The 17,783-nt window shown below is 47.3% G+C and overlaps 1 protein-coding gene across 1 annotated transcript in view; it reads left to right on the top strand.

The window, feature by feature from the left end:
- Positions 1-17,783, top strand: part of EHD1 (EH domain containing 1) — a 76,753-nt gene that overhangs the window by 24,213 nt on the left and 34,757 nt on the right. Inside the window, exon 3 of the mRNA XM_033956324.1 lies at positions 10,956-11,368. Within this exon, the coding sequence (XP_033812215.1) occupies positions 10,956-11,368 (413 nt within the window). The remainder of the gene's footprint in view (positions 1-10,955; positions 11,369-17,783) is intronic.

Consider the following 17,783-nt stretch of genomic DNA (forward strand, 5'->3'; position numbering starts at 1 on the left):
ACTGCCACAGAGAAATGGCATATGGGTGTGTATCTGGGCCCAAATGTCACAGAATGCTTTGGGTGCAAGCATTCCATTCCTTGTGCCAAAACTGGGAGACAACAGTTTTCTTCCTGAACCATGCAAATGGAGGCTCTAGAAACAGATTATGGATTTTTTAGCGCTCCCAAACTCCACTGCTTGGCATTACTTTCAGGTCTTTGGGTCTATGGCAACCTCCCTGGAGGTTGTGCCCTGGACCAGGGTACATATGCAGTCTCTTAAGTTACTGGGAGGTTGTCTTCGGGAAATTATCTTTTCACAAACAAATCAGCTCCGTGGTTCAGAAATGTTTCTACTGTTTACGTATAAGTTCACTCGCCAAGTTGCTTGATTCTTCTTCGCTAAACACCCTTATTCATTCGTTAGTTATCTCATGTCTGGACTATAGTAACGCCCTATACAAAGGAATCACCAAGAAAGAAATCAGAAGCTTGCAAATTGTCTGGAATACTTCCATAAAAATCATATCCAGCGCAAGAAAGTTTGACCTTGTCACCCCTCTACTGATTAAAGCCCATTGGGTTAACAGAATAACATACAAGATTCTGCTATTGGGACCTTCGAAACTAGAGTCACTGGTCAGCCAGAATTTATTAACAGATTCTTAATTCCACATTCTTCTCAGCGTTCTCTCCGATCTTCTAACCAAAACTTGCTCTCAATAAACCTCACTAAGACACATTAATACCATGAGAATTATCGTTTCAAGTTTATTAAATTTTGATTTTACGCAATATCCAATATTTCAAAGCGTATTACATAATTGTAAAAGCCAGGGATGACAAATACAAATAAGACTATTATACAGACTAATCATTATGTTCTATTAATACAAACTGAAACAAGTAGGTAAAAGGAGAAATACAATTTATAAAATTGGAATAGAGAATAACATGGGGAAAAAATGTCCCCGTCCCCGCGACCACTGACCCTGCAGCATCTGTACAAGCCTCAGTACTGCAATATTTAGCTTATTCCTTCCTTATAAATCAAAGTTCTGGCTGCTGAACCTAGAGAAAGTTGGCAGAGCTTTGTTTATACATCTTTATCAACACAACTAATATACTACTTTATCCTAAAGCAAAAAAATAAATAAATAAATATATTTTTTTTCTACCTTTGTTCTCTGGTTTCTGCTTTCCTCATATTCTCATTCATTTCCTTCCATCCACTGTCTGCCTTCTCTGTCTCTTCCATATGCTCTGTTATAGCACAGTTACTTACCGTAACAGGTGTTATCCAGGGACAGCAGGCAGATATTCTTGACTGATGGGTGACAGCACCGACGGAGCCCCGGTACGGACAATTTTAGAGTGATTGCACTCTAAGAACTTGGAAAGTTCTGGTAGGCCGCACCGCGCACGTGCGAGTGCCTTCCCGCCCGACAGAGGCGCGCGGTCCCCAGTTAGGATAAGCCAGCTAAGAAGCCAACCCGGGGAGGTGGGAGGGACGCAAGAATATTTGCCTGCTGTCCCTGGATAACACCTGTTACGGTAAGTAACTGTGCTTTATCCCAGGACAAGCAGGCAGCATATTCTTGACTGATGGGTGACCTCCAAGCTAACAAAAAGAGGGATGGAGGGAAGGTTGGCCATTAGGAAAACAAATTTTGCAAAACAGATTGGCCAAAGTGTCCATCCCGTCTGGAGAATGCATCCAGACAATAATGAGATGTAAAAGTATGAACTGAGGACCAAGTAGCAGCCTTGCAGATTTCCTCAATAGGAGTGGAACGGAGGAAAGCTACAGATGCTGCCATCGCTCGGACTCTATGGGCCGTGACAGAACCTTCCAGTGTCAGTCCGATCTGAGCATAACAGAATGAAATGCACGCTGCCAGCCAATTAGACAACGTACGTTTAGAAACAGGACGTCCCAATTTATTCGGATCAAAGGACAGAAAGAGTTGGGGAACTGATCTGTGGGGTTTCGTACGCTCTAGATAGTAAGCTAGAGCCCTCTTACAATCCAAAGTATGTAGAGCCTGTTCCCCAGAATGAGAATGAGGTTTCGGAAAGAAGACAGGCAGAACAATGGATTGGTTGAGATGGAATTCAGAAACAACCTTAGGGAGAAACTTTGGATGTGTACGCAGAACCACCTTGTCATGATGAAAGACCGTGAAAGGTGGATCTGCAACTAGTGCATGTAGCTCACTGACCCTCCTGGCAGAGGTAAGGGCAATAAGGAAAAGTACCTTCCAAGTGAGAAACTTGAAAGGAGTGGTAGCCAAAGGTTCAAAAGGAGGCTTCATTAAGGCGGAAAGAACCACATTGAGATCCCAGATAACAGGAGGGGCTTTAAGAGGTGGTTTCACATTGAAAAGACCCCGCATAAACCTGGACACCAGGGGATGAGCTGAGAGAAGTTTTCCATGAACTGGCTCATGAAAGGCAGCAATGGCACTGAGATGGACTCTGATGGAAGAAGAGTTAAGGCCAGAGTCAGACAAAGAAAGCAAATAATCCAACAATGTCTCCACTGCCAGGGAAGTGGGATCAAGATGGTGAAGAAGACACCAGGAAGAAAATCTTGTCCACTTCTGATGGTAACATTGCAGAGTGGCTGGTTTCCTGGAGGCATCTAGAATGGAACGAACGGGCTGAGACAAAAGAGTATCATGAGAAGTCAGCCCGAGAGATACCAAGCTGTCAGGTGCAGAGACTGGAGGTTGGGATGTAGAAGGGTCTCCTGATGCTGTGTAAGCAGAGAAGGAAACAGTGGAAGAAGAAAAGGTTCCCTGGAACTGAGTTGAAGTAGAAGGGAGAACCAATGTTGCCTGGGCCACCTCGGAGCAATCAGAATCATGGTGGCTCGTTCCCTCTTGAGCTTGAACAAGGTTCTCAACATGAGAGGCAGAGGAGGGAAAGCGTACAGGAACAGATTGGACCAGTTGAGGAGAAATGCATCCGCTGCCAGACGGTGAGGAGAGTAGAGTCTGGAGCAGAATAGGGGCAGCTGGTGATTGTGAGGAGCTGCAAAGAGGTCTATCTGAGGAGTGCCCCATTGAGCGAAGATGGACTGTAGAGTGAAAGGATCGAGTGTCCACTCGTGAGGCTGGAGAATTCTGCTGAGCTTGTCCGCTAAGGAATTCTTTTCTCCCTGAATGTAGATAGCTTTCAGGAACAGATGGTGATTTATGGCCCAAGTCCAGATCTTCTGGGCTTCCTGGCACAAGAGGCGAGAGCCCGTCCCACCCTGCTTGTTGATGTAGTACATCGCAACTTGATTGTCTGTGCACAGCAGGAGAACTTGAGGAAAGAGAAGATGTTGGAAAGCCTTGAGGGCATAAAACATTGCTCTGAGTTCCAGGAAATTGATGTGATGCTTCTTTTCCTGGGCTGTCCAAAGGCCTTGAGTTTGGAACTCGTTCAAATGAGCTCCCCAGGCATAAGGGGAGGCGTCGGTGGTGATGACTAGTTGATGAGGAGGTAGATGGAGCAGAAGACCTCTGGAGAGATTTGAGGATATCAACCACCATTGTAGAGACTGACGAAGAGATGATGTGACAGATATGTGTCGTGAGCAAGGATCCGTCGCTTGGGACCACTGGGTAGCAAGGGTCCATTGAGGAGTGTGCAGGTGAAGACGTGCGAGGGGTGTGACATGGACTGTGGATGCCATGTGACCCAAGAGTATCATCATTTGCTTGGCAGAGATGGAACGCTGTGGAAGCACCTGTTGACATAGAGATTGAAGAGTTTGAAGACGGTTGGATGGCAGGAATGCTCTCATGAGGACTGTGTCCAGTACCGCTCCAATGAATTGAAGTCTCTGAGTGGGGATGAGATGAGATTTGGGTAGATTGATCTCGAACCCCAGAAGCTGTAGAAACAGGATGGTTTGGTTGGTGGCCAGGAGCACTGTTTGAGATGAATTGGCCTTGATTAACCAATCGTCCAGATAAGGAAAGACTTGAAGGTGGTGAGAGCGTAGAAAGGCAGCCACCACAATGAGACATTTGGTGAACACCAATGGAGAGGGCAGCACCTTGTATTGGTAATGACGATGATTGATCATGAAGCGGAGATACTGTCTGAAGGTCGGGTTGACCGGTATATGAGTGTATGCTTCTTTGAGATCGAGGGAACATAGCCAGTCGCCTTGATTGAGAAGAGGGTAAAGAGTGGCTAAAGAGAGCATTCTGAATTTCTCTTTGACCAAGCATTTGTTGAGATCGCGAAGATCTAGGATGGGTCTGAGATCTCCTGTTTTTTTGGGAACTAGGAAATAACAGGAGTAGAATCCCTGCCCCTTTTGATCTAGAGGAACTTCCTCTATGGCGTTCAGAAGGAGGAGGGATTGAACCTCCTGAAGAAGGAGTGAAACCTGAGGAGTGTTCAAAGCAGACTCTCTTGGCAGACTTTGGGCAGGAAGTGTCTGAAAGTTGAGAGAGTAGCCGTGTCGGATGATGTTGAGGACCCACTGATCCGACGTGATGAATTCCCAACGGCTGATGAAGTAAGTAAGGCGTCCCCCTATAGGCTGTGGAAGTTGGGTAGAAGGAACGAGACTGGCTATGTTCTGGAGAACCAAGTCAAAAGGGTTGAGTAGGTTTTTGTGAAGGAGGAGGTTTCACCTGCTGCTGTTGCTGAGCCTGTCTAGCAGCTGGTCTTTGTTGTCTCTGACGTCTAGGCTGTTGTGTATTCTGTGGCAGAGGACGGGCCACGAATCTTCGTTGGTAGGCCGAGTGTTGACGAAAAGGCCTGGTAGGTGGAGTTGCCTTCTTAGTTTTAAGAAGAGTGTCCCACCGTGTTTCATGAGCCGATAGCTTTTGAGTAGTGGAATCCATGGAATCTCCAAATAGCTCATCCCCCAAACAAGGTGCGTTGGCTAGCCTGTCCTGATGATTGACATCGAGTTCGGAAACTCGAAGCCAGGCTAGCCGTCGCATGGCTACTGACATAGCTGTGGCTCTGGAGGTCAGTTCAAAAGTGTCATAAATTGATCTGACCATGAACTTACGAAGCTGCAAAAGGGAGGAACAAATTTGGTGAAAAGCAGATTTCTTCCGGTCGGGGAGATATTTTTCGAAAACAGTCAGATTTTGTATAAGCTGTTTTAAATAAAATGAGAAATGAAATGCGTAATTTCCTGACCGGTTGGCCAACATCGCATTCTGGTACAGCCGTTTTCCAAATTTGTCCATGGATTTACCCTCTCTGCCAGGAGGGACTGAAGCATACACACTAGCCCCCTTAGACTTTTTGAGTGTGGACTCAACTAAAAGGGACTCATGAGGTAATTGGGGTTTATCAAACCCAGGAATGGGAATGACCTTATACAAAGAGTCCAACTTACGGGGAGCTCCAGGTACAGTTAAAGGAGATTCTAAATTTTTATAAAAGGTCTCTCTCAAGATGTAATGTAATGTAATTTATTTCTTATATACCGCTACATCCGTTAGGTTCTAAGCGGTTTACAGAAAATATACATTAAGATTAGAAATAAGAAAGGTACTTGGAAAATTCCCTTACTGTCCCGAAGGCTCACAATCTAACTAAAGTACCTGGAGGGTAATAGTGAAGTGAAAAGTAGAGTTAGAGGAAAAATAAAAATAAAATAAACATTTTAAAAAGACAGCATTGATCTAAATACTTTGGAAGGTTGAAGAGAGGAAAGAAAGGAATAGAAGCAGAATAGGTCAGCGTCAGTGATGAAGTGGAGCAAGTAAGTTTAGGAGGAGCGATTGACGTATCCAGAAAGGGCTTCTTCTGGCCGACAGTCCCAGGATGCCTATGTCTCCTCCCCTGCGATGTTCTCCCATCCATGCATTCCCTCCCAGACACATTGCCCGTGCCCCAGCCGCTCCAAGGAGGCTGCCCCAGATGAGGTCCACGGTGAATGCAGGATTCTCTCCTCTGCGGGAAAGCCGCCCGGAACCGACAGTCGATCTTCTTAGCGGATTGCAGGGGGGGAAGAGTTCACACTCTTGGTAGGATCGGGTCTGAGTGCTCTCGGTGGTTGTGGCTGGTCTCATTGCTGCTTAGATGTAAAAGCAGTTGATCTCCACTGCTGCTGATATTTAAAAGCAGGCAGATTGATCTCTCCAATGGACTGCAGGGGGAGGAGTTCACGCTCCTGGCAGGATCGGGTCTGTGGGTTCTTGGTGGTTGCGGATGGACCCGCTGCTGCTTAGGTGTAAAAGCAGTTGTTTTCCCAATGCTGCTGATATTTAAAAGCAGGCAGATTGATCTCTCCAACAAATTGTATGGTGAAGAGCACACACGTCTGGCTGGATTGGGACAAAGGCTCTCGATAGTGGCGGCTGGTCTTGGTGCTGCTTGGGTGTAAAAGCAGTTGATCTCCTACTTCTGATGATATTTAAAAGCAAGCATATTGATTTTTCCAACGGAATGCTGGGGAAGAGCTTACTTGTCTGGCTGGATCAGGGCAAAGGGCTCTCGGTAGTGGTGGCTGGTCCTGTTGCTGCTTAGGTGTAAAAAACAGTTGATCTTCCTAGTGTACTGCAGGGGGAGGTGGAGCTCAAACTCTTGGCTGGATTGAATCTGTGGGCTCTTGGTAGTTGCGGATAGTTCCACTGCTGCTGAGGTGTAAAAAGCAGTTGATTTCCCACTGTTGCTGATATTTAAAAGCAGGTAGATTGATCTCTCCAATGGACTGCAGAGGGAGGAGCTCACATGCCTGGCTGGATCGGGGCAAAGGGCTCTTGGTAGTGGTGGCTGGTCCTGCTGTTGCTTAGGTGTAAAAGCAGTTGATTTTCCTAGCGAACTGCAGGGAGGGTGGAGCTCATATTTTTGCAGGACCGGGACTGTGGGTTTTTGGTGGGTTGGTCATGGAGAGGTAACTTAAGGTATTCCTTTGGAGGCTGGTCAAAATCCAGTGCATCTAGAAAAGCTTTGGATTTCTTTGACTCAGCCTCCAAGGGGATGGAGAGAGAATCACACATCTCCTTCAAAAAAGAAGAAAAAGAGGACACATCTGGTCTAGAGGAAGGTCCCAAAGCAGAAGGGTCCTCGTCACCAGAAGAGCATTCCCCTTCAGAAAGAAGAGGATCTTCTGAATCACCCCACAAATCAGGATCTCGAACTTGAAAACTCCGGTCCCGAGATTCTGGTGTGGAGGGTTCTAGGTGACGAGATTTGCGAAGCGATTTCCCTGACCTGATCGACTCGGTACCGGGAGATGTTACTGGATGCACTGGAGCCGAAGTCTGTACAGCCTGATGGTGAGCTCTCGGCTCCGGTGCAAGAACTGGCATGGAGACCGAGGAAGCAGATTGAACTGGTACCGACAAAGTGGAAGCCAATAAAATAGGGCGTTCCACTGTCGGTACCGGTGGCTCAGACCAGACCGGGACCGGAAGGCTCGGTGCCAAGAGTGAAGGAAGAAGGTGTTGCAACTGTTCCTTAAGCTGTACTTGCAGAACAGCAGCTATACGTTCTTCGAGTGAAGGCACCGGTACCGCCTTTTTCTTCTGTGGTACCTGCGGTGCTGCTCTACGCCCCGAGGATGAGGAACCCGATGTCGATGGGCTCACCTCTATTGGGGCGGAGCGCTTCTGTGGGCGCCTCGAAGTCGGCAGGATTGGGCTCGCTGCCACCGAGACCGGAGGACGCTCCAACGGGGAAGGCTTCTTAGCCGGCTTACCTGAAGCAGTCGACGCCGATGCGGTATCGCGTGGCGTCGATGAGGTGGGTGCCGACTGTGCCGGAGCCGATGTTGGTGCCGGTGTCGTAGAGTCAGACATCTCGGCACCAAAAAGCAATCTCTGTTGGATTTCATGATTTTTCAGAGTTCGCTTTTTTAGAGTCACACAGCGGGTGCAGGTAGAAGCTCGATGGTCGGGACCAAGACACTGTAGACACCAATTATGTGGGTCAGTGAATGAAATTAGTCGTGCACACCGCTGGCACTTCTTAAACCCGGGTTGAGGGGGCATGAATGTAAAAACGGCTTCAGCCAAATCGAAGGCCGAGGCTTCGATGGTGGCTAAAGGCCCCACCGGGGCGAATCCGAAAAAAGAAGAAAAGAAAAACAAATGTTTTTTTTGGTTTTTTTTTAAAGAAAGAAAATAAAGAAAAAAGGAAGGAAACAATATTTCCTTTAAAAGTTTACGCGAGCGGGAAGTCAAAAAGATTTTCTCACAACGGCCGTTGAGAGAAACGCGTCTTCTTAGCTCCGCGGAAACTAAGAAACTGGGGACCGCGCGCCTCTGTCGGGCGGGAAGGCACTCGCGCGTGCGCGGTGCGGCCTACCAGAACTTTCCAAGTTTTTAGAGTGCAATCACTCTAAAATTGTCCGTACCGGGGCTCCGTCGGTGCCATCACCCATCAGTCAAGAATATGCTGCCTGCTTGTCCTGGGATAATGTGCCTTTCCCTTCCATCCCCCCTACCCCCCAATTGATCTGGCACCCATCTTCTTCCCTCCGCTCCCCCCATAGTGTGGAATCTCTCTCTTCCTCATTTCCCTTCAGCGTCTGTTCCTCCCCACCCCACCTTCCCCAGTTCCCTTCAGCGTCTGTTCCTCTCCACCCCATCTTTCCTCCCTCTCTGCCCCTTACCTTCACAGCAGGCAATTTCTCTAAATTTGCTTCCTACAAGCAGCCAGGACATTGAAGTTGTGTGTGGCTGCAGGAAAGGTCGTCTCTGATGCAACTGATGTGATTTCAATGCTCCGGCTGCTTGTAGAAAGCAAATTTAGAGAAATTGCCTGCTGTGAAGGTAAGGGGCAGGAAGATAGATGCTCAGGTGGCGATCGGACGGCGGCGTTTTGGCGGGTTACCCACGGTCACCAGCCACCGTGTCATTCTCTACTTTGGAACTCGGCTCCCAATAACTTGAGAGATTACATCCTTAGACACTTTCAAATCTAGCCTAAAAAATTCCTGTTCAAAGTTGTTTTTGAATTTTGATCGTTCTTTTAAGGATATTTTACAGTTATGCTACAGTTAAGCTGGTCTTTCTGTTTTACCTGCCTTTCATTTTTTCCATTTTTGTTCTTTTCTGTCCAAATGTTGTAGTTCCTCCCCTTCTCCCCTCATACCAGCCAGTCATTGTTTCTATTAAATGCTTCATATTTGTCTGTTGTAGGTTTTGATGTATTAATCATTTTAATGTTTCCCCTGTATTTTTAACTTTGTAAAACTGCCTTGAATACTGATAAGTCGGTATATCAAATTTTTAATAAACTTGAAACTCTAGAAGAGTGTCTCCTGTCTTGGTGATCCCTTCAGCGTCGGTCCATTCAGATGCTACTCCCTTGAACGGAGATAGCCCAGAGCAGCCTGCATTGGTAGATTCAGGGAGAGAGCATGCCCCCTTCAAATCATGGAGTGGATTACTCTCATGACCAATGCCAATCTTTTCGGCCGAGGAGCTCATTATTGGAGACCATTCCATCTAGGGCCAGTGGACGCCCTATCAAAAGGGTTGGTCAATCAACCATCTAGAGCTTTGAGCCATATGGCTGATGTTAAGAGCTCTTCAAAATACCCTGGAAGAAAAAGCGGTAAGGGTGTTTTCTGACAAACGCCACGGTAGTGGCATACGTGAATCAGCCTTTTCCTATGTGAAATCTCGATGTGTTGAAGTGCCTTGTTGTGTTGAAGCTCCTTTTGAACTGCTTTAAGGATGGCCTCCCTCCTGGATCTTACGATCAAGACTGTGTTCCTGATGGCAATTGTTTCTGCAAGGAATATATTTGAACTACAGGCTTTCTTACAGAGGGCCCTTTCTCCGGATCACGAAGGCCGGGGTTTCCCTCTGTACAGTTCCTTCCTTTCTTCTGAAAGTGATTTCGCATTTCCACATCAACTAGAGGTTTGTCTCACAACTTTTCGTCCAACGGGATTGGAGTGGAAGGATCATATATTGCGAAGACTGGATGTGCAGAAAGTCTTAATTCACTACGTAGGACCAATGACTTCCAACTTTCTGACCATATGCTTGTCCTGACTAGTCAATCCAGGTGGGGTCGGCCAGCATTCAAAGTCTCTATTGCCAGATGGATCCGCTTGGCCATTTCATCGACTTACATCACCTGTGGTAAGCAGCCTCCAGTTTCTCTCAAAGCTCATTTAACCAGGGATGTCACAGCTTCATGGGCGGAGTTTTGAATGGTTCCTCTGGCCAAAATCTGTAGAGTGGCTACTTGGTCCTCCTTTCCTACCATCATGAGGTTCTACAGAGTAGACATGGTGGCTTGGTCTTATGCCATTTTTGGAGCCTCAGTTTTGCGGGCAGGCTCTTCTGTCTTACCCTAAATGTTGCCTTTGCTTTGGTATGTCACCTACTATACAGATTCCAGAGTGAATATAACAGAATGGAAGATTAGGTTCTCACATTTGATCATCTTTATTCTGTAAATCCACAGAGGAGTCTATATGGTCTACCCTATATCTTCTGTATTGCCTTTTCTGCCTCAAATGTTTTTTCCTTTCAGGCCTAATTATTTTCCAACCAGCAGAATCATACTACATTTGTGAATTCATGCTCGTTGCACTCAGGTTGGTTCATATTGCTGCCATATTCATACCTGTTTTTCACGTTTCCTATTATTAATTGTTCTATTATTTTGCAGAGCAGAATAATATGTGTGTGGGGAAGTTCCCTGTGCCCCCTTTGCATGCTTTGTTCCAGTGATGTTTGTTGCTTTTGGACTCAACTATAGGGGGCTCTGTGTTTCTCTACTAAGTAGAAGGAGCAGAGAACAGTGTGTGTGGCGGTTCATGGGTACAGATTGAACACCTACTGTACAGATTCTTCCATAGATTTACAGAATGAAGATTATCAAAAGTAAGAACCTAATCTTCCAATGGGCTGACTAGGTAGTTCAAATGATCTTTGTGCCAGTAGGGTTTTTTAAAAATGTAAGCACCTGTTAGAGGTTTGTTTTGGGGTTTTTTCCTGGTACTGATGCTTCACTCACTTCTTTCTTTCCCCCTTCTAGGTTATGACTTTGCAGCAGTACTGGAATGGTTTGCAGAGCGTGTGGACCGCATTATCCTGCTTTTTGATGCTCACAAGCTGGACATCTCAGACGAGTTCTCGGAGGTGATCAAAGCACTGAAGAATCATGAGGACAAGATCAGGGTAGTACTGAACAAGGCAGATCAGATTGAGACACAGCAGCTCATGCGAGTCTATGGGGCTTTGATGTGGTCCCTGGGCAAAATAATAAATACTCCTGAAGTGGTGCGGGTCTACATTGGTTCCTTCTGGTCCCATCCCCTCCTCATTCCTGATAATCGCAAGCTCTTTGAGGCAGAGGAGCAGGACCTGTTCCGTGACATCCAGTCACTTCCCAGGAATGCTGCACTTCGCAAGCTTAATGACTTAATCAAGAGAGCACGGCTAGCCAAGGTATGTATAGACTAAAACTCAGATTGGAGTGAGGGGTTGGGAACCTGTCCCAATGGAGGCTTATTATAGGAAGTTCTGAGATCAGCAATAATGTATAAGGGAAAAGGGACTGTAGACTCATATATTGCCTTTTTGTGGCTTTGGCATTTCAAAACTGGCATTCAGAGTGGTGGGCACTGAAGGATTAAGTGGCTTGCCAGGGTCACAAGAAGTATAAGCTTAACTGACTTCTGTACAATGGACTGCATTCCTGGTAAATGTCAAAGAAAAGCTTTTTAAACAAAAATATATACAGATTATTTGTCCTCGAAAATTTCACCCTTCTTTAGCGTCCTTCCAGACCAGCATGGATGGGTTTAGTCTCTTCTGCCAGCAGGTGGAGACTGAGACATTGACTTTTGGCTGTAGTATATGTGGGCTGTGCAGTCCCATCTACAATCAGTCTGTTCTCAGTTTCCAGCAGGTGTAGGTGGTAAGCCTATGAAGTCTTTCCTTTGGTTAGTGTAGAGCCTGTTGGATTGGATTAGTAGCCACCTTATCCCTGTTTGTGGGTGCTGGATTGAGCTTTGGGGGGAGACCCTTTCAGATGTTCATCCGGCCTCGGGGGTGCCACACTCTACTGGTCGAGTCCCTCCCCCATCTCCTCAAAATCTTTTACCTTAGAGGTGCCTCAGCTGTAAGCCTTGCCACATTTCAGGTAAGGCATATAGCTTTGAGAGCCATTGGGGGTCTGCTCAATTGTTCACTAAAGTTGTATATATAATTTAAAAAAAAAAAAAAAAAAATTTTTAACATCCTGAGGCAATGTTGGTCTGGTTTTTATTGCTAACTGGCACTTTTGGTTTTCCTCCTGGCGGTTTTCGCAATGAACATATTTAACAAGCTTAAAAAGTGCTCATTGTGCTCCAGACGTGCGATTGTTTTGGCTGGCGTGTGCACAAAGTGCTCTGGCTGCCATGAAGGGAAATCCTTGTCAGCTTTGGGTGCCAGTGAGAGGGGTTCTCCTTTGCTCGTGTACCTCTTGTCAACTGCTGGCAGTGGGGAAACAAGGGCTTCCCCTACCGCCCACACAGGGTTTTCTCCAGCCGCCGACAGAGAAATAAGGTTTCCCTTACCGCCGATAGTGCTGGAGACTCCCTTATACTTGTAGCTGTTGCAGCCGGCTCTCCTGCTTTAGTGGCTGGGTCTGTTCAGACCTCTTTGCTGCTATAGACCTCGGGAGGAGATTTTTTTTTCCAGCGGGCTTTTCATCTGTTTTGGCAGGAAGCTCCGACATTTTGCCTGGGGCCTCAGGTAACCCTTCCTCCTGTCTTAGAGAGACAGGAACAGGTTTTTAATGTTTCTCCTGCTTCTGCAGTGAGTGCTGCTTTGCCACCAGGGGTGGGGGGTGGCGGGGTTTGCTCCTGAATTTGTTTTAGCCATGTATAAAGCTTACTGGGGGGTCCTTTTTCTTCCCCAGAGGGCTCTAGTTTGTTTTTTTTTTTGGGGGGGAGGGACTTTTGCCTTCCACATCTGCCTATTCAGCCCACTCATTGTCTGCTCCTACCCAATCCTCCTCCCATCTTCGTCCAAGCGGCCATGGGTTTTGTGGGATGAGGACTTTTTTTATTTGCAGACATGTTTTCATCCTTTGTTGGATCCCCAAGATCCTCTCGGTGGGGGGGGAGGGATGATGAAGGCATCTGTTTTTCTGAGGAGCCGGTTGGTGAGGATGCGTCGGTGGTGCGCATTTTTCACCGGGAAGAGCTGCAGGAGCTTATTCTTCAGGTTTCTTTGGAGGAAACAAATGGAACCTCTCCTCCCTCCCCCCGCGTGTGGTGAACCCCCTGTTTCAGGGGTTCCGATTAGCCTCCCATTCTTTTCCTATGCATCAGGATATTCGGGATGTAGTTCATGACCAGGCTCTATCCCATTCCTGATGAGGATAGGGATACCTTTAAGTTGATGGTCTCAGCTATCATGCATTGACATACGGTGCCGGTTAAAGGCGGCTTGGCCTTGAGACTCCCAGGTTCGTAAGATGGAGTTTCTTCTTAAGCAAATCTTTGATGTGGCTTCCTTAGCTTTCCAGGTGGCAATTTGTGGTGGTTTGGTAGCCCGGGCTTGTTTCTGGTGGTTTGAGCATGTCCTGGACCAGGACTCTGATGACTGGTCCTTGATGGATCAGGAGGTGGCTAAGACTGAGTTTGGTGCTTATCTCTTGAATGCCATGTCTGATCTTTTGCAGGCATCTGCCAAGTCCATGGCCCTCAGAGTGGCCACTTGACATACCCTGTGGATGCGGCTTAGAAGGCTAAGCTCAGTAAATTTTCCTTTTAGAAGCTCCTTCCGTTTTGGAGAGGAGTTGGATAAAAGCTTGTTCAGGCCTTGAGTGACTCTAAGGTGTCATGGCTTCCAGAGGACTGTCCTCACCAGGCGTCGCAGGGTGGTGGTGCTCATGGGCATTTGTGTGATTTTTGTCGGTACCACCCTGGCTGGGGTGTGGCCTATCTTCCTTCCAGAGGACGTTTCTTTCAGCGCATGCAGTACTTAGGGGGTCATGATTCCACCGGTGGCGCTTCCTCCACCCGTGTGGGCCAGTGATTTGTTGCAGGTCTTTCCCCCCCCCCTCTTTGTTTCAGTGGGAGCCTGGTTGCAGGAATTATACTGGGGGTGGACTGAGATCACAACAGATCAGTGAGTCCCAGAGGTGATTTGGGACGGTATGCTCTAGAGTTTTTTCCCGGCCCTTGCCTTGCCTTGCCTTTCCCGGCCTCATTGTTGGGCAGCTTGGAAGAAGCAGGCTTTTCGGCAGATGCTGCTAAAGTTGCTAGACTGCAAAGTGGTAGTCCCAGTGCCGCCTCAGTTTCGTACAGGCAGGTACTCCATTTACTTTGTGGTGCTGTTTCGACCCATCTTGGATTTGAAAGGGATCAACAGGATGCTTTGGGATCCATCTTTTCACATGGAAACTCTGATATCCGTCATTCTGGCCATTCAGCCTGAGGAATTTTCTGACTTCTCTTGATCTGACGGAGGCATACCTGCATGTTCTGATTCGGGCCTTCCATCAGCGATTCCTTCACTTTGTGATTTTGGGAAAGCACTATCAGTTTGTGCTTCCTTTTGGTTTAGCCATGGTGTTGCAGACTTTCACCAAGATTATTGTGGCAGTGGCCTTGTGCAAGGAGGGCATCTAGTTCATCCCGATCTGGATGACTGGTTGATTTTGAGAGAAGTCCTTTCAGGAGAGCTCCCAAATTACAACTCGGGTTGTGGAGTTCCTGCAGTCGTTGGACTGAGTGGTCAACCTGTCCAAAAGCCCGTTGACTCTGTCTCAGCACTTTGGAGTATCTCGGAGTTCTCGACACCAGCTTGGGGGGAGTTTTTCTTTCTAAGGCCCGGGTGCTGAAATTGCAGGCCCAGATTCGCTTCCTGATATATTATCATTGCCCTCGGGCGCAGGATTTTCTGCAGGTCTTGGTCAATGGCAGCCTTCCTGGAAGTGGTCAGGTGGGCTTGGGCTTACATGCATCCCCTTCAGTATGCTGTCCTTTGCTGGTGGTCTTCACAGTTTCAAGATCTGGGTTCTCCAGTATCTCTTTGGGGGCACTGGTGGCTACAGTCTTCCAATCTGGTTCAGGGGGTGAGTTTGATCAGCCCCAGTGGAAAGTGCTTCTTACAGATGCCAGTCTTCTTGGTTGGGGAGCTCAATGCACCTGGGCACCAGATGAAGTGTCTTGGTTGACCAATGTTCTGGAGACCAGAGCCATTTGGTTGGTGTTATTTGCTTTCCAGGTGTTGCTGATGGGCACGTCGGTTCGGGTTGTCTCAGACAATGCCACTGTGGTGGCTTATGTCAATTGTTGGGGAGAACCAAGAGTCATCTGGTAGCGCAGGAGACATCTCTTCTCATAGAGTGGGCAGAGGCTCATCTTCTGGACATCTCGGCTTCCTACATAGCAGGCGTGGACAACGTCCAGATAGACTTCCTCAGTCATGTACTGGAGCCTGGAGAATGGTATCAGCCTGGAAACCTTTGAGTTGATTTTTCAGGCCTGGGGCTGGCTGGTCATGAACCTCATGGCCACGAGTGTTGACGCCAAAGTGCCGAGGTTCTTCAGTTGCTGCAGGGATTACCAGGCTGAGGATCTGGATGCTCTGGTACAGTCTTGGCCAGTGGACAGCCTTCTGTATGTCTTTCCTCCATAGCCTCTGGTGGGCAGAGTTCTTAGCATTGCTTGGAATGCAGGTTGTGTGATCCTGGTGGCTCCAGACTGGCCCAGGCGCCTGTGGCACCCAGATCTGGTTTGTCTTCTCGTGGCAGATCCTCTTTCACTGCTCCTCTTGCCAGACCTTCTGACTCAGGATCTCGTTCCAATGTTCAATCTGGGTCCCTTTTGTCTTATGGCTTGGCTCTTGAAAGGGAATGCCTGCGTAAGAGAGGTTATTCGGAGAAGGTGATCTCCACCCTCTTAGGTTCTCAGAGACTTTCAACCTCTCGGGCTTCTGTGCGAGTTTGGCGTCTCTTTGAGGAGACTGGTGTTCCATGCGTGACATGGTTCCCCTTTTGTGCATCTTTGCCTCACATCTTGGAGTTCTTGCAGGTTGGCCTGGACCGGGGCCTTGCCTGGTCATAAGAGCATAAACTTAGGAACATAAGAATTGCCGCTGCTGGGTCAGACCAGTGGTCCATCTTGCCCAGCAGTCCGCTCACGCGGCGACCCCCAAGTCAAAGACCAGTGCTCTAAATGAGTCCAGCTTCACCTGCGTACGTTCCAGTTTAGCAGGAGCTTGTCCAACTTGTCCTGGAGGGTGTTTTCCCCTATAGCAGACACCGGAAGAGCATTCCAGTTTTCTACCACACTCTGGGTGAAGAAGAATATCCTTATATTTGTACGGAATCTATCCCCTTTCAACTTTAGAGAGTGCCTTCTCGTTCTCCCTACCTTGGAGAGGGTGAACAATCTGTCTTTATCTGCTAAGTCTATTCAATTTAGTATTTTGAATGTTTCGATCATGTCCCCTCTGTCTCCTTTTCAAGGGAGAAGAGGCCCAGTTTCTCACTGTACGGCAAAAGAAATTATTATTATTATTTTAGTTGCTCTTCTCTGGACCCTTTTGAGTAATACTGTATCCTTCATGTATGGCGACCAGTGCTGGACGCAGTACTCCAGGTGAGGGTACACCATGGCCCGGTACAGCGGCATGATAATCTTATCCGATTTGATCGTGATCCCCTTCTTAATCATTCCTAGCATTCTGTTTGTCCTTTTTGCCGCTGCCACGCATTGCGCAGACGTCTTCATCGACTTGTCCATCAGAACTCCCAGATTTCAGCTTTGTCTTTTCGTGGTCTGTTGCATGATCAGTGTTTGGCTTCTTCTCCAGATGTGATTTGTTTTTTGAGAGTGGAGAAATTTCTCTGTCCGCCAGTTCGTCCTTCGGTTCCAGCCTGGGATTTCAATCTGGTTCTTTCCATGTTGGTTCGCCCTCCTTTTGAGCTTCTCAGCTCCTGCACGTTGAAGGATCTTGCTCAAGGTGGTGTTCTTGGTGGCCATTATGTCAGTGAGTTGTGTTTCCGAACTGCAGGCCTTTTTGTGTAGACATCCCTTCTTTGGAGTTTTCCAGGGAGCGGGTCCTGCTACCGCCGGTTCCCTTGGTTCTGCCGAAGGTGGTTTCACCTCTTCATGTCAACCAGCCCAATGTCTTCCAGTCTTGGGTAGTCAGGAGGGCTCTTTGACACAGAGATGGTTGCGCAGATGAATGTTCATAGAATCCTTTTTGCTTGTGATCGGCAGATTCAGGAATTCCCGTCAGTCGGATCATCTTTTTGTGCTCTTAGCTGGTCCTCATAAGAGGGATGGTGCTTCCAAGGCTACAATTATGTGCTGGATCAAGGAGGCTATCGCTTCGGTGTCCCTTCAAAAGAATCCTGTTCCGGATTTTCTCAAAGCTCAATCTGGAGGGACACTAAAGGAGAAATTAGGTTCTTACCTGCTAATTTTCTTTCTTTGTCCTTCCAGACCGGCACAGACCCTGCGTTGTCATTTTTATTTGGTGTCTCTTCTTGAAGAGTACGGTTTTTTCTGCGGTATCTTTTGTCAGGGTTGTTGGGGAGTTCAATAAGAGCAGCAGCGTTTGGTTCATCTAGCTTAGCTGGCGAGCTGTGGGGATGGTTTTGGAAAGTTCTTATTCTAATCAATATCCAACAGTGTTTTCCCTGTCCATTCTGAACAATTACTTGATATTCTTCTGGGAGTGACGTTGGTGGTGTTTATAGTTCACAGTTAATAAGTTCTTAGTTGTTGCTTGGCTATTTGTCAGACTGATTGTAGATGGGACTGCTCAGCCAAGCAGCAACCAACTAAGAACTTATTAACTGAACTATAAACACCAACATCGCTCCCAGAAGGAGAATATTGATTAGAATAAG

This window comes from Geotrypetes seraphini, chromosome 8 (assembly GCF_902459505.1).
Source record: "Geotrypetes seraphini chromosome 8, aGeoSer1.1, whole genome shotgun sequence".
NCBI classification, from domain to species: Eukaryota; Metazoa; Chordata; class Amphibia; order Gymnophiona; family Dermophiidae; genus Geotrypetes; species Geotrypetes seraphini.